Source organism: Carcharodon carcharias, chromosome 5 (assembly GCF_017639515.1).
Source record: "Carcharodon carcharias isolate sCarCar2 chromosome 5, sCarCar2.pri, whole genome shotgun sequence".
Classification (NCBI taxonomy): Eukaryota; Metazoa; Chordata; class Chondrichthyes; order Lamniformes; family Lamnidae; genus Carcharodon; species Carcharodon carcharias.
Window position 1 is genome coordinate 44,412,399 of NC_054471.1, and position 16,800 is coordinate 44,429,198.

General features: G+C 43.2%; 1 protein-coding gene across 1 annotated transcript in view; it reads right to left on the reverse strand.

Moving 5' to 3' along the window:
• The window catches only part of LOC121277702 (probable L-cysteine desulfhydrase, chloroplastic), a 139,095-nt gene that overhangs the window by 70,258 nt on the left and 52,037 nt on the right, over positions 1-16,800 (reverse strand). The window contains exon 7 of the mRNA XM_041187338.1: positions 15,801-15,895. Within this exon, the coding sequence (XP_041043272.1) occupies positions 15,801-15,895 (95 nt within the window). The remainder of the gene's footprint in view (positions 1-15,800; positions 15,896-16,800) is intronic.

The window sequence follows — 16,800 nt, forward strand, 5'->3', positions numbered from 1 at the left end:
CCAGGGCATTGCAATATGAATGGGTTAAATTATCTGCAGGGTGGGCTCAATATCTTAGGAAGCCCTGGAACAAGATCATGCTTAGGCTCTATGACACTGAATACAGGTTGTAGATTTGATAGTTGTTGACCCCATACACTATAGTTCTGCTGATCCTGAATCCTGCCACTAATCTGGTTGAGGCCAGATTGAATGTCTTGGCTCACTTATGCAATTCTCATGCTCACTTCTCCTATTTCTATAAACTTTCCATTCAGAGTGAATTGGAGAGGTAAATTTAAGGTTAGTTTGCTGTATTCATTAACAACACTCCAGTGCTGAAATTTTCTTCAATATTTCTCAACAACAGTCTACGTTATATAACACCTGTAATGCAGAAGCCTTTAATGCAAAAAAATGTCCCACAGTTTTTTCACAAAGGTGTGAAGTTAAAATGGATGCTGAGCCAAAGAAAGAGACTAAGAGGGTTAGCTTGATTAAAGATATGAGTTTTAAGGACAGCCTTAAAAGGAGGAAAAGATGATGGAGGGACAGATTTTGTATAGGGAGAAAATTCCCAAAGGCAGCTGAGGCATGCTGCCTATGAGTGTAGCAGTGGTAAATAAGCTGAGGTGGTGGCACCGATGAGCAATACTACTGAGGCTGAAGTAGGTAAACAATCAGGTGAACAGGATATGGAGTCAGACACTCAACCTGGGTTTAACAAGACACCAAAGATGTGGAAAGTCTGGTTCAACATGAGAAAGTGACCAAGGAGATGGATGCTGAGAGTTACGAGGGTGCAATGTTTGTGTAATGGCTCAAGACCGCAGCTTTGGTCTTTCCAATGTTGAGCTGAAGGCAAAGATGACTCGTTTGAGACTGAATGTCAAACAACAATATGACAAAACAAAGATAGTGGTGGGATCAAAAAAAGTAGAGCTAGGTGGCATTGGTGTATATATGGAAGTTTACCCAATATCCTCAGATGTTGCTGTCAACAGACAGCTTGTTGATGAGGAAGAGCAGGGACCAAGGATACATCTTTTCAGGACTCCCAATGTTACAGTGCACAGGTCGGGATGAGAAGACATTTCTAGAGATGCTCTCTCCACTAATGGAAAGAGTGAAAGGAACAAAGTGAGTGCACTCCCACAAGAATTCTCCTGTTCTGTTGCCATAAATTCAGCAAAATCCCTGGATGAGTGGGTGATACCTTCTCAAGAGCAACTAGGGATGGGCAAAAAAAGCTGGCCCAGCCAGCAAAGCCCACATCCCATGAATGAATAAAAGAAATTTGCTGTGTACATATTAATTTGATAACCCTCCTCTTGATATTCCTTACCATGCAAGAGGAACCAACTGGTCTTCTGGTCTTATTCCAGTCTCTTATAAAATACCGTATTTCTAATTTGGTCTTTCCCTACACACCCTAACACTTCATCTGCATTCAGCTTCATGTAGCTTCATGACACAGACCATGTGAACAACAGATCTCAAAGTTTCTCCATCTCACTCACCATTATTAGAGCCCAGCTCCCAACATTGCTCTCATGCCCCCTAAATTTCACCCTTCACGCTTCTACCCACCCTTATGCCCCTTCCATTACCCCTCATACTCCCCAAGCCATCTCCATGACCCCACATGGTACTCCTAGTCTGTCTGGCAGTCACTCATTCCCTCTCTGCCAGCATGCTCCTAACCTGCAGTGTGATCACCTCCTTAAACATGCTATCCACGTAGTTCTCAGCTTCGTGGATCTAGCACAGTGACTCCAGCCATCACTCAAGTTCTGAAACCTGCAGCTCAAGTTTCTGCAGCTAGTGACACTTCCTGCACATGTGTTTATCTAGGCCACATGAAGTGTCCATGACTCCCCTTGTCACAGGATTTACATTCCATGTGGTCAAGCTGCCCTGCCATGTCTTTACTTTACAAACTATTTATTATAAACTGGACACTAGAAAGTAGAAAGCAGAATTACTGACCAGCTACTCACCCATCCACTCCTTTCCCTGTGTCAATGACACTTTTTATTCCTGATGTCATGTTTCGAACTCTGCCTGTGCACTGATCCCATTGGCCGCTTTTTGTGCCCTGCTCTGCTCCTGCTCCTTCCCACCGCTCTCCAATTAGCTAATTAATTATTTTCTCTATGTTTTTCTAATTAATGCCTCTCCTTAATGTACTACTTTAAACATTAGTAATATAATAAACCGTACCACTTAAAAATAAAACAGTAGATTTACCAGCTTATTTTCCTTCTGCTTGCATCTCTTAAAGGGAGCCACTTAAGGGTTATTAATTTTTTTAATGTTTTTCTATATTTTCAGCTATTTAGAGACACTCCCAAACAGCAGTTACTCACTAACCATTCAGCTTATAGTTTTTTTGTGATGTCACTTTTTTTTCAAAGACAGTCAGCTTCTGAAGGCTCCTCTCACCTTGGAACCTCGACGCTTTTTGAGGCTCCTCTTAATTCAAAATCTCCCTGCTTTTGGGGGTTTCTTTGAGCCAGAAGTAAACCAGCTACCTAAGGATGGTGTTTCATTTCCATTTCAAAGCGGATTGCCTGTCAATCAATGGAGTAGAGCTGGTGCTTAGATTTTTTCAACTTCCAACTGCAGGGCCATTTCTTTCAAAGGTAAAGATCGCCTGACATTTAAGAGATCAGTCCTAAAATAGATGGGAGTTTTCCCAGTATATTGTTCTACAGTTTTGAATGTATTGTGGCACTTTTCCCATTGGGAAAAGTACTCTAATGCATCCGTAACGCTTAAATAATGCTGGTCAATGTAGTGGTTAGCTTACCTTTTCAAGTCAGAGCCCTTTGATGAATCACTGCAGTTAAAACACATCTGCATTACAAAACAGCATCTAATGGTGACATTTGAAGTTCTTGAAAGATTTAACACTTGATAGCTAGACAGATAGACATGAATGCTCTGCGCCACTCTTCTTTCTTGCTCTGATGTGGTCATTGAACTTCTTCTGACACTGTATCCAGGAAATGGCATCACATTTCTGCTGCAGACTTTCTCAGTGACCACCAGCTATACCTTCCTATTTTTTGAAGGCTTCTTCCTCCTGTTCGCAGGGAACAGGATCTCCTAGCAGGCCCTTACAGCCTGCAGCATCACCTCCATCACTGAAGCTTGGTGCTATGTCAGTATGTTGTGTCTCCATCCTTGCAGATTCTCACCCTCTCTAAAGACCTCTACAAGTCTGATCCTCATAGGGTCCTTTTAAATAATGGCCTAGATCTTCCAGTCTCATCGGAGACCTACATACACCCCAAGATGCATGTTGGAACTCTGTGGAAGTCCCAATGCACTGCCTCAGTGGGAATTGCCCAGCAAGTTTGAGCTTCCGACTGGCAATTGCCCTGCCCTCTGGAACGTTCTGAAAAAGTCTCCAACTCTTTCAGACAGTTCCAACTATTTACCTGAATAGTTACCCAGGAAATGTTGGACAGAAGAATCATAATCTAACTCGATACAACTGACCGCCCCAATCACCCACACTGACCCCGCACACCCTCCAACTAACCTCATGATCTCCCAACTACCCCACTGAGCTGGCGACCAGGCCCGACTCTCCTTCCTGACCCAATCTGACTAGCTCCAACGCCTGCCTACACCCACAGAACTGACTAGCCCCCTACACCTGGCTACACTCCTGATCAGGCCTGACTAGCCCCTGCACACCCAACTACCTCTGACCTGATCAGACTAGCTCCCACCACCCAACTAACCCCCAGACCAGACTTCAGCCACCACCCAACTACCCCCAATCTAACCTGACTAGCCTCTACCACCCAACTACCCCAACCTGACCTGATTAGCCCCCACTGCCTGACTATCCTGCAGGCCAGACATGACTAGCCCTCACCATCCAACCACCCCCCCAGATCTGACCTGACTAGCCCCCACCATCCAACTAGCCCCACCCAACCTGATTTGCCCCACCACCCAACTACCCCCTGACCTGACTAGCTCCCACCACCTAACCACCCTTCAACTAGACCTGACTAGTTCCAACCACCTCTCACCTATCTCCTAGACCAGATTTGATGAGCCTCCACTACCCGACTACCACTCATCCCAACCTGACTAGCCCCCACTACCTGACTACAACCCTCAACAGATTTAACCAGCCCTCACCACCCAGTTACCCACTCCGACCAGAAATGACTAGCCCCCACCACCCATCTACTCCCCCAACCCAAACTGTCTAACCCCCACCACCTGACTATCCCACCAACCCCACCCGACTGCACCCCTTACACCTACCCACTCTCCTACCTCACCCACCCGCAACCCTACCCACCTGGCTCCCTGCCACCCTGCCCACTTGCTACCCTATCACCTCACCCACCTGCCACCCTACCATCTCACCCATCTTTCTCTCTACCCACTTACACATTCATCCATTCACTCACCCATTCTATCATACACTTATTCACTAACACACTGAAAAACTTTGGGACCTTTAAACACTTATCAGGATACAGCAGGTAGTGCTGTTAAAAAAGGGGGTGTGGCTTCTGCATTGTTTCACTTCGCTGTTCCCTGAGTGGATTCCTGCACCGGGGGAGTTCTTCTGCAACATGGATTGGAAGTTTTGCCAGAAAAGTTGTAAGCAGGTAAGTGAGGTTTCTGTCTGATCAGTATGGGATGAAGCGGTTCCAATGTTGATCATGTGATTTGGGCCAACGTAGTTGAAATAAACTGATGTGAATCCTCTTCACACCTACTTGCTGTAACTGGTTAGGGAGCCTGTATGTCTGATGCAAAAGCTGGGTTAAGACACCACTGGCATACAACCTGCTGAAACGTTTGGGTTCTCCACAAGCTACTGTGAGTGTGTTGGAAAGTTAACATTCAGGTCATTGAGTGGGATTGGCTGAAAAGGTTTGCACTCTCTTTTTCTTCAGACACAAAAGAATTATCTTTTGTTGTTGAGAACGACCAAACAAAAAACAATTTGTAATTTAAACCATTCACAACCTTGGGTTTAAACTTGTTGCTATAAACTTGTTTTTAATAGTTGACTTATGAACTGTTATCTTCATTTGCTAAGGGCTAAAGCTGCCTCAGGGTATAGCTGGTACAGCAAAAGTTATGTTCTTGGAAGGAAAGAACAGCAGCTACATAACATACACCCTGCTGCTGCAATGTTCATGTTTCTGGAGTCTCGTACTTCATTTGCGAATACAACGGCAATTAAAGTTGTCAACATGATCAACTATATATATAGATTTTGAATCATGCTTGTGGCATTTTTATAAAGGCAGTAATCTAATATTTTAAACTGAAAAATATAGTGCAGAATTCAAAAAAGTTCATTTTCTCCGATAAAGCTTTTAACCCCATCTCAGCATCAATTTGGAAAAATCTGACCAGACTGTCACACTAACAATAATGGATAAGAAATGGAACCAGCTCTTCAAACTTATGTTTTCCCTTACAGCATGTCCAAATACTTTGATAACAGGATTCCAGGTCATTGTCAATAACAGTTATAACCAGCAGCAGATTGGACATTAGCAAATGTAACACTACTATTCAAGAAAGGAGGAAGAGAGAAAACAGGGAATTACAGGCCAGTTAGCCTGACATCCATCACCAGGAAAAGTGCTGGAATCTATTATTAAGGAAGTCTTAACATTAAGGAATGCAATTTGTTATTGCCGAGGAGAGATGTGGGTTAATTTTCCCCCACCCTCAGCTCTCAGTTGACTAAAAGATGTATTTTAGAGAATGAGTGTTTTAGCCCTTTGAGTGCTGTGACTTTAAAGAACAGGTAAGAAACAGGCCTTCTTGTAAGTTTAAATGAAAAGAAAGGATAAACATTTATTCCTCACAATACCCGAAATGTAATTGCGACAACACTCAATCCTCACTTGTACTAGATACACACACACACAAGAAAAGGTGATTTCTAAAGATATAAAACGCATTTTAAAATGGTAAAAAAAAAAACAGGTCAGTAATCAGTCCTCAAGATGGTAGTTGAAACATCGCAGGCCTGAAGGATCTTCCTGATTCTCTAAAGAAAAATGGAAGGTTCTGGTGATAAATTCACACCGGTTCAACTCAAACAATAGCAAACTTCTGGCTTTTCAGTTGAAATTGGTCTGTAGTGAAGAACTATAATCCCGCAGGAAAAATGAATAAAACCCAATTCTCTGCCTAAGGTGATTTTTGAGGTAGGGTCCTCCCTTATACTAGATGAGAGATGGCTTCCCTCTAGTCTTCATATCACAGACTGACCTGCCTTGGCCTGTCCTTGCGGATTAATAAGATAAATTCCAGGTTTTTCTTATCACAAGCCAGCTTCTGTCATGTGACACCAGTATCAGTGCTTGCCATTGTCTACACAATGCGTTGAAGGCTAAGCAATTTGCCAAACAATGGGCGGTATTTACTATCTCATCGACATTCCAGCTCTGATTATCCTCTGAAATGTCTTTATTCGAAATTCAATCTTCATGGGGCCAGCCAGTCTGGCAGCCATTGTTATTTTAAATCTCTTTCATTGATATAGTGAGGGGTAGTCACTCAGCGCCTGGGAAGGCCATTTTCATTTGAAATAACTTCCCAGAGATATGTTTAGACATGTCTGTCTCTGTCTATACAGAAACCAAAAAATAAGTCATCTGACTCTCTGGAGTCCATTTTGTGAAAGTACAGTGTTCAAATCCCATGTTGCTTTTTAAAAGTAAAGTATACATCTCCCAATAAACTTTACGGGCATATGACGTGACCGTATCAACTCAGAAAATCACAGTATGATCAGATAAAGTCAACATGGTTTTATGGGAGGGAAGTCGTGCTTGACAAATTTATTAGAGGTTTTTAAGGATGTAATAGTAGGGTAGATAAAGGGGAACCAGTAGATATAGTATACTTGGATTTCCAAAAGGCATTCAAAAAGGTTAATATACCAAAGTAAGGAAATAAGTGTTTATCTTTTTTTTTCATTTAAACTTACAAGAAGGCCTGTTTCCTATCTGTTCTTTAAGGTGAGGACTCACTGCGTTGGGCATAATAAATTAGCATTGGTAGAGGATTGGTTAAGGGACAGGAAGCAAAGAGTAGGGATAAATGGGGCATTCTCAAGTTGGCAGGCTAGTGGAGTGCTGCAAGGATCAGCACTGACGCCTCAGCCATTTACATTCTGTATTAATGACTTAGACGAAGGGACAAGAGTAATGTATCTAAGCTTGCTGAGGATACACAGCAAGTTGTGAGAAGGCCATAAACAGATGGCAAAGAGATATGGACAGGTTAAGTGAGTGGACAACAAGGTGGCAAATGGAGTATAATATAGAGAAGTTTGAGGTTATTCACTTTGGTCATAATAATAGAAAAAAGAATATTTTTTAAAAGCATTAAACATGTAGATGTTGATATTCAGAGGGACTTGGTCATACTTATGCAAGGAACACAAAGTTAGCATGCAAGTAGAGCAAGAAATTAGAAGATTAGGCACTAGATTGGTCCATGGGATGAGAGGGTTGTCCTGTGATGAGAAGCTGTGTAAATTGGGTCTATATTCTCTGGAGTTTAGGTGAATTAGAAGTGATCTCATTGAAACATATGAGATTCTGAAGGGCTTGGCAGGGTAAAGACAGAGGTTGTTCCCCCTAGCTGAGGTATGTAGGACGCAGGGGTGGGTACAGTCTCAGAATAAGGGGCTGATCATTAGGACTGAGATGAGGAAAAATTTCAAACGGTTGTGAATCTTTGGAATTCACCACCCATGAGGGTTGTGGATGTACCATCTTGAATATGTTTAAGGCTGAGATGGACAGATTTTTGATCTCTCAAGGAATCAAAGGATATGGGGAGTTGAAGCTGAAGATCAGCCATATTTGTATTGAATTCTGGAGCAGGCTTAATGGGCTGCATAGTCTACTCCTGCTCCTATTTCTTATCTTCTTATTTTCGGAACATGTTCTGACTGGAGATACCCTCCCCTTAAGGCCCGGTGACCTCTGGACCTCTCTCCACCCCAAGACCCCAACTGCCCCCTGGCAACCCCCAAGGCCTTCTCTACCTTCCCTGCCATTCCAGACACTTACCTGGGTCTCTGGTTCCTGGGATTTAGGGCAGGAATTTACCGTCGGCGAGCAGGGGTGGGGCCCGCTCGCCGACAAATAAAATGACGCGCGGTGACGTCGGGTGGAACTCCTGATGTCACCACGCTCCATTTAAATTTTCAGGAAGGCAGGGGCGCAGCAAAATCAGCTGCGCACCCGCCAACCTGTCAATGGCCAATTGAGGCCATTGACAGATCAATTAAAGTAATTAGGGGACCTGTCCATCCAACCTTAAAGTTGGTGAGCAGGCCAGGAGCCCCGGTGGGAAGTAGAAAAAACATGAACCCTCATCCACAGGCAGGATGAGTTTTCATGTAGGGATTTAAAAATTTTAACCAAGTTTTTTTTTGGAAATTATGAACATGTCCCAACTCATGTGACATTGTCACAAGAGTGGACATGTAAGGGAATTTTTTTTTCTATTTTTAATATTTTTGAGAGTAGAGGTGATCTCCCTGAGGCAGCACTTAGCCTCAGGGAGGTGAGTGCGCTCTTTTGTGCGCATGTGCAAAACAGCGCACTCTCAATTTTAGGCATTCCCCCCTCCCGCACAGGGAGCGCATAGCGCTTCCCTGCGGATGTCATGGTAAGGTCCGCCCATGTAAAATGGTGCTGTGCCTCCGATTGGAGGCGCTGATCAGAAGCGCGCCCGCACGCGCTCGCCCTTCAATGTCCCCCCCAACGGGGGGAAAATTCTGGCCTTGTGTTCCCCACCATCATAAAAATTCAGGCCCATAACTTTGTTACAATTCTAGTGGAGAAACTATAACCAAAATAACCAAATTTGTCAAGTGACTCCTCAAATAAAGAAATTACTAACATGATTTCACTTTTTGTAACTTCTACTTTAACTCGAATCAGAACCAACATAAATTAAACACGAATTAACAGGTAAATGATACTTCAAATAAAAAGGAAAAGTTCACTTTAAATAGCCAGTACATCAAAAGTGTGTCTTACACAACCACAAGCACTTGCATCACTCCCTGCACATGTGAGGCACCCCTTGCAGTTCCAAAGTTCACTAACTTGGCCTCCAATATGGAGGATCTTTCACATTCATACTCAATTGATTCAGCCTTTGAGTCACACTCATTGGCAAGCTTATTCTGTCCAAGGTCTCCTGATACAGTTAACATCAACAAGGTGCACGTCTATCAACACTCTGATCACATCAGTTCTGTTGGCTTAAGTTTCCAGAGTTCCTTTTCAACTGACCAACCAACAATACCTGGTTCACATTCTGGTCCTCTGATACAAGCTCTCAGCTCTTTTGCATGCCTGAGCTATTCACAACGCTGTTAGGATACAGTCCCCTATTGCCTTCTCTTTCCTAAAAACAGATCTTTTCGTAGACAGATTTGCCAGTTTCTCCTCACACGAATTCTATGTTCCTCTTCCTGTCTCTGTCTGCTTTCTCTTCCGGGTCGAAGATTGTCATACCCACACCGCCCCTTCCTGCCTCCTCATCCACAGTCTGAGACGGAACCAGATGCCTACAATCTCTGTATCCTATTGGACTTCAAACTGCGCTTTCAACCACTTTCCATCATAAAGACTGCCAATTTCTACCTCTGTAACACAGCTCAGCTGCACCTTTGGGGAGACTGTAGCATTGTGGTAATGTCACTGGACTAGTAACCCAGAAGCCAAGGCTAATCACAGAATCACACAACGCAGAAGAGGCCCTTCGACCCATCGAGTCTATAGCGACACGTGAGAAACACCTGACCTATCTACCTAATCCTATTTACCAGCACTTGGCCCATAGTCTTGAATGTTATGACGTGCCACATGCTCATCTAGATACTTTTTAAAGGATGTGAGGCAGCCTGCCTCCACCACCCTCCCAGGCTGCGCATTCCAGACCGTCACCACCCTCTGGGTAAAAAAGCCTTTTCTCACATCACCCCTAAACCTCCTGCCCCTCACCTTGAACTTGTGTCCCCTCGTGACTGACCCTTCAACTAAGGGGAACAGCTGCTCCCTGTCCACCCTGTCCATGCCCCTCATAATCTTGTACACCTTGATCAGTCTTCTCTGCTCCTACGAAAATAACCCAAGTCTATCCAACCTCTCTTGATAACTTAAATATTTCATCCCAGGCAACATCCTGGTGAATCTCCTCTGCACCTCCTCCAGTGCAATCACATCCTCCCTATAATGTGGTGACCAGAACCGCATACAGTACTCCAGCTGTGGCCTCACCAAGGTTCTATACAACTCCAACATGACCTCCCTACTTTTGTAATCTATGCCTCGATTGATAAAGGCAAATGTCCCATATGCCTTTTTCACCACCCCACTAACATGCCCCTCCGCCTTCAGAGATCTATGGACACATGCGCCAAGGTTCCTTTGTTCCTCAGAACCACCAAGTGTCATGCCGTTCATTGAATATTTCCTTGTCAAATTACTCCTTCCAAAGTGTATCACTTCATGCTTTTCAGGATTAAATTCCATCTGCCACTTATCTGCCCATTTGACCATTCCATCTATATCTTCCTGTAGCCCAAGACATTCAACCTCACTGTTAACCACCCGGCCAATATTTGTGTCATCCACAAACTTACTAATCCTACCCCCAACATAGTCATCTATGTCGTTTATATAAATGACGAATAATAGGGGACCCAGCACAGATCCCTGTGGTACGCCACCGGACACTGGCTTCCAGTCACTAAAGCAGCCTTCTGTCATCACCCTCTGTCTCCTACAACTAAACCAATTTTGAATCCACCTTATCATATTATCCTGTATCCCATGTGCATTTGCCTTCTTTATAAGTCTCCCATGTGGGGATTTGTCAAAGGCTTTGCTGAAATCCATGTAAACTATTTCAACTACTCTACCCTCATCTAAGCACCTGGTCACCTCCTCAAAAAATTCAAGCAAGTTTGTTAAGCATGACCTCCCTCTGACAAAGCCATGCTGACTATTTCTGATCAAACCTTGCCTCTCCATGAGGAGATAGATTCTCTCCTTCAGAATTTTCTCCAATAGTTTCCCTACCATGGACCTGAGACTCACTGGTCTGCAGTTCCCTGGCTTATCTCTACAATCCTTCTTAAATAGCGGAACCACATTAGCTGTTCTCCAGTCCTCTGGCACCTCCCCCGTGGCCAGAGAGGAATTAAGAATTTGGGTCAGAGCCCCTGCAATCTCCTCCCTTGCCTCCCTCAGCAGTCTGGGACACAAATCATCCAGACCTGGCGATTTGTCCACTTTTAAGCCTGCCAACGCCTCCAATACCTTGTCACTCCCTATATCAGTTGGCTTAAGAACCTCGCAGTCTCTCTCCCCGAGTTCGATACCTTCATCCTCATTCTTTTGGGTGAAGACGGATGTGAAGTATTCGTTCAACACTCTACTGATGGCCTCTGGCTCCACCCATGGATTGCCCCCTTGGTCCCTAATGGGCCCTACTCTCTCCCTGGTTATCCTCATCCCATTGATATACTTATAGAATATCTTGGGCTTTTCCCTACTTTTACCAGCCAGAGCTTTCTCATATCCCCTCTTTGCTCTCCTAATTGCTTTCTTGAGCTCCACCCTGCACTTCCTGTACTCCACTAATGCCTCTGCTGATTTGCTTCCTTTATACCTGCTAATGCCTCTCTTTTCCTTCTCATCGTATCCTGAATATCTCTGGTCATCCATGGTTCTCTGGGCTTGTTACTCCTTCCTATCACCCTAGAGGGAACATGTTCAGCCTGTACCCTCCCCATTTCCTTTTTGAATGCCCCCCACTGCTCTTCTGTAGATTTCCCCACAGTTAGCTGTTCCCAGTCTACCTTGGCCAGATCTTGCCTTATTTTACTAAAATCCGCGCTCCCCCAATGCAAAACATGTTTTTGCAAATTATCTATTTCTTTGTCCATAACAAGCTTAAATTGTACCATGTTGTGGTCGCTATCACTAAAATGCTCCCACACCACCACCTCAGCCACCTGTCCGGCTTCATTCCCCAGAATTAGGTCCAGTACTGCGCTGTCCCTTTTTGGACCCTCTACATATTGACCTAAAATATTCTCCTGTACACATTTCAAGAAATCCACTCCCTTAACCCTATGTCTATCCCAATTAATGTTGGGAAAGTTGAAATCACCTACAATAATTACCCGATTGTTATTATTTTTACACACCTCCACGAATTGTGTACATATTTGCTCCTCAATTTCCTGCTATATGGGGGTCTATAATAAACACCTAACAATGCGGCTGCCCCTTTTTTATTCCTATGCTCTACCCGCAAAGCTTCATTCGATGCCCCCTCCAAGGTATCATCTCTCCTTACTGCAGTAACTGACTCCTTAACTAATAATGCAATGCCTCCTCCTATTTTAACCCCTCCCCTGTCTCACCTGAAGATTCGATATCACGGAATATTGAGCTGCCAATCCTGTCCCTCCCTCAACCACGTCTCTGTGATGGCTACTATATCACAATTTCACGTGTCAATCCTCACCCTTAACTCATCCGTTTTACCTGTAATACACCTGGCATTAAAGTAGAGGCTATCCAGCCTTGCCTTACTCCCTTGAAACTTAATGCAGCTGTACTCCCTCTAACTTGATTGTTGTATTATGACATGACCCTATTCTGCTAACATTCTGAGTCCCCTCCTCCTGCTGAATTAGTTTAAACTCCTCCCAACAGCACTAGCAAACCCACCTGCTAGGATGTTAGTTCTGCTCTGATTCAGATGTAGACCGTCCCGCTTGTACAGGTCCCTCCTGCCCCAGAAACGGTTCCAGTGATCCAGGAATCTTAAGACCCTCCCTCCTGCATCAACTCGTGAGCCATGTATTCATCTGCGCTATTCTCCTATTTCTGTGCTCACTAACACGTGGCACTGGAAGTAGTCCAGAGATTACAACCCGAGAGGTCCTGCTTTTCAGTCTACTGCCTAACTCCCTGAATTCTTGATGCCTCATCCCTCTTTCTACCTATGTCATTGGTACCAACATGTACCATGACCTCTGCCTTATCACCCTCTCCCTTCAGGATGCCCTGCAGTCGTTCAGTGACATCCTGGACCCTAACACCAGGGAGGCAACACACCATCCTGAAGTCACGTTGACGGCCACAGTAGTGCCTATCTGTTCCCCTGACTATAGAATCCCCTATGACTATTGCTCTTCCTGTCTTCCTCCCCTCCTGTACAGAAGGCTGCTTGTGGTGCCAGAAGCTTGGCTCTGTCTGCACTCCCTGGAGAAACTAGCGCCCTCATCAGCCTCCAAAATGGAATATCAATTTGCGAGCGGGACCCCAGGGGAATGTTCTGGGGCCATGGGTTCAAATCTTACCATGGCAGCTGGTGGAATTTGAATTCAATTAATAAAGCTAACTTCAGTAATGTAACCATGACAACTATCATCAATTGTTGTAAAAACCCATTTGGTTCACTAATGTCCTTTACTGAAATAAATCTGCAATCCTTACCCAAGCCTGGCCTACACGTGACTCAAGACCCAGAGCAATGTGGTTGATTCTTAACTGCCCCCTGGAAAGGCCTAGCAAGCCACTCAATTCAAAGACCATTAAGGTTGGGTAACAAATGCTGACCTTGCCAACGATGTCCACATCTCATAAAAGAATTAAAAAAAACCCTCATCTGCTAAAACCTCAAGCAATTTCTTTGTCACCTCCAGATTCAGTTACTTTAGTATTGTCCTGGTCGCCCTGCTCTTAAATTTAGATGGCACCATGGCTTTACCCCCATTTATGTAAGAGTGCTGTCACCATTTTTTCAATTTTCTTGTCCTTTGGCTTCAGCTTCTTTGTCATCTCACTTTTCATCACTCCACCATTTGTGGAGATGCCTTCAGCCATCCAAACCTCATGATTTGAAATTTCCTCCTTGATCCCTGTCATGAAGATATTAACGTATATAATATTATTGGAAAATAGTTTTCTTTTAAAATAGAGGTTTAGTCTGTTGGTGTGTCTTAATTGGATTGAAGCCAGCTAGTCTGGGTGCTTTGATATACAGTAGTTTTGAGATGTAAGCAAAGAGGTAGAGTGCATTTGCATTTTTTGAATAGAGCATTCAAGAAGTGGGGTGAAAACTGACACCTATATAGCAGATACCAAGCAATATGTTTACAGGCAGGATCTTAGAAAAAAAATTTCGTAAATATAAAAATATTTCCCAACTCACGTGATACAGTCACATGAGGGGACATGTTTAAATAAATTTTTAATCCATTTTTAAAATAATTTCAATAGCGATTCAATCTCCCTGAGGCAGATCCATGCCTCAGGGAGATTGAAGTGCTCTTTTGCGTGCATGCGCGAAAGAGCGCAGGCCTTGGCTTTCTCTCCTACCCCGCCCACACAGAAAGCGCTGAGTGCTACAGCTCGTGTCTTACGCTGTGTGGGCCTTAATTGGCCGACCCACGTAAAATGGCAGCGCAGAGCTAATCGCGGGTGGCGATCAATTCCGCAACTGACCCCACCAGCTCCTGCCAAGCCCGCCTGCCAATTGAAAAATTCAGGCCTATATTACTAATAAAATTGGTAATATGAAAGGGGTTTTATTATTAGAAGAGGCTGGTAATACAATGAGAATTTAATTCAGTGGGCGATAGTAGGTATAACTTTAGCAGTGTTGTGTGTGTACAGCAGAAGCAATGTGAGATCAAAAGGCAGCCGTAAGCCTCCAGCTGTCTCCACAGGAACCAAAGTAAAATGAACCTCGTATGGTGAAAATACTTTGCCTGGTGTTTGGTTAAGTCTATGGGTTGCTGTTGCCTTAATGGAGATTAGTTTGGGAATTTGTTAAAAGTTATAATGGTAGTAATTTGAAGCCATGTGTATATAATTAACCTGTGTAAGTTAATAAAATGTTTAATTTAGTTTGATGTAAAACCTCGAGAACTGGTGGTCTGATTCCTGAATTTAGAGTCGCATCTCAAACATAACACTTAAAATTATAGGTTATGACAGCTGTTTAAAGTTTCCCTCTGGAATTTTTAAATAACTCAGCTGTACCAACTGCATCGGTCATAACATTCCCATTCATATCTCTTTCTTTTTCTAAAAAGAGCTGAACTCTTTGACAAAACTTCTGGTCAGTATCTCCATTTACAGCTCAAGCATCTATATTTTTTTATTCTATCCAAAAATTCCTGTACAGGCCATGCACAAGTAGGCCCCTTTAAGTTACTGCGTATGTGTAGGCACACAAAAAAGTGTAAAGTGGTGGGACACTTCACCAAATTGGCCACAAACTACAAAAAAAAATAGAGTGTATGTTGGAAAGCACATCAGAACCAAAAAACAATAGAACTGTGCCAAAGCTTGGTATCTGACACATCAACCCAAATAAATCAGACCTTAAACTTAGGCCCTTGTCTGCCCTCTCAGATGGACGTAAAAGATCAGGGGAGTTATCCTGGGGTCCTGGTCAATCTTAATCCTTCAATCAAAATCACTAAAATAGTTTATGTGGATATTATCATATTACAGTTTGTGGGAGCTTGCTATGCACAAATTGCCTGCCAAGTTTCCTAAACACAACAATGACCACACCTCAAAAATATTTCATTGGCTGTAAAGCGTACTGGGACAATCAGTGGTTGTGAAAGGCGCTATATGAATGGGAAACTTTTCTTTCCAATTTTTATCTCTGAGTTTAGCACATCTCAGGAATGCAGAAAGAACAGGACTTGAGATATTGCCCGTGTAAAGTTGCCTGAAAAATAGCACCTGACTTGGTCCAAGTAACGGAAATTCCAGACTTTCTTCCTGCAGTGTTGCCCCTCGTTTTTCACAAACTTGTTGAAGAAGCTTTTTCACAGCACCTGAGGAACACATAAAGATTGACTAAGTACTCAGAAGAATGAAAGAGTCATAAATTGCTGTAGCAGGGCAACAAATGGCATCCATTGTAAGTTAGATTTCAGCATGCCTGTTTAATAGTATATTTTGTGTTAGAAGTTGCTGATATCAGAGCTAATCATTTTGTAGCAAGGGAAACCAGGCATCCGGGATCTGAGCGAGCAGGACAAGCAACTACATAGATGTTTAACCAATCAGATTAAAGGATTGTGAAATTAACAGCACCGGGACTGAGAGGAAAATGTCAATTAGAGTGGGTCTCTAATTCAATGTCAAACCAGGTACAGAAAAAGATTTGGATTAAGAGAGAGAGAAAAAGAAAAAGTAAAGAGGATAATCATTTTATTTTAGATTTTAAAATCTCCAACAATAAAAATCTAAAGGACTAAGAGTCCACACTTGTAATAGTTAATTTTCAGTGCCTGAGAGTATATATCCAATGAATTAAAATTTAATAAGTTGTTAAATGAGTACCTAGGCTGAAATAGATGAAACTTAACCTTCTGTGGTGAGCTTAGTTTGTATCTACTGTGCAAGTCAGTCATATCACATTCGATGCATTTCAGTGGTGAAGCAGACAGAGAGATGTCGTTTCTCGCTGCTAATGCTGGAGTGGCACATCTTGGACAGCAACATTTGGATTTCTGTGTTTAACCATGCATCTGTCCTCACCTGAAGTTGTTGTAGCATTGGTGCTTAAATAATGGAGAGTGCCATGAGCCTCAACATTATGTTGACAGCAAATTATGGTCTATTATTTGGCAGATAAATACAAATAAAGTTTACAGTTGATGGAAGCATCCATTTTCCATTAAGAATACAACTAGGGATTTGCTGGGCATGTTTGTTTTTACCTGGGCGATTAGAT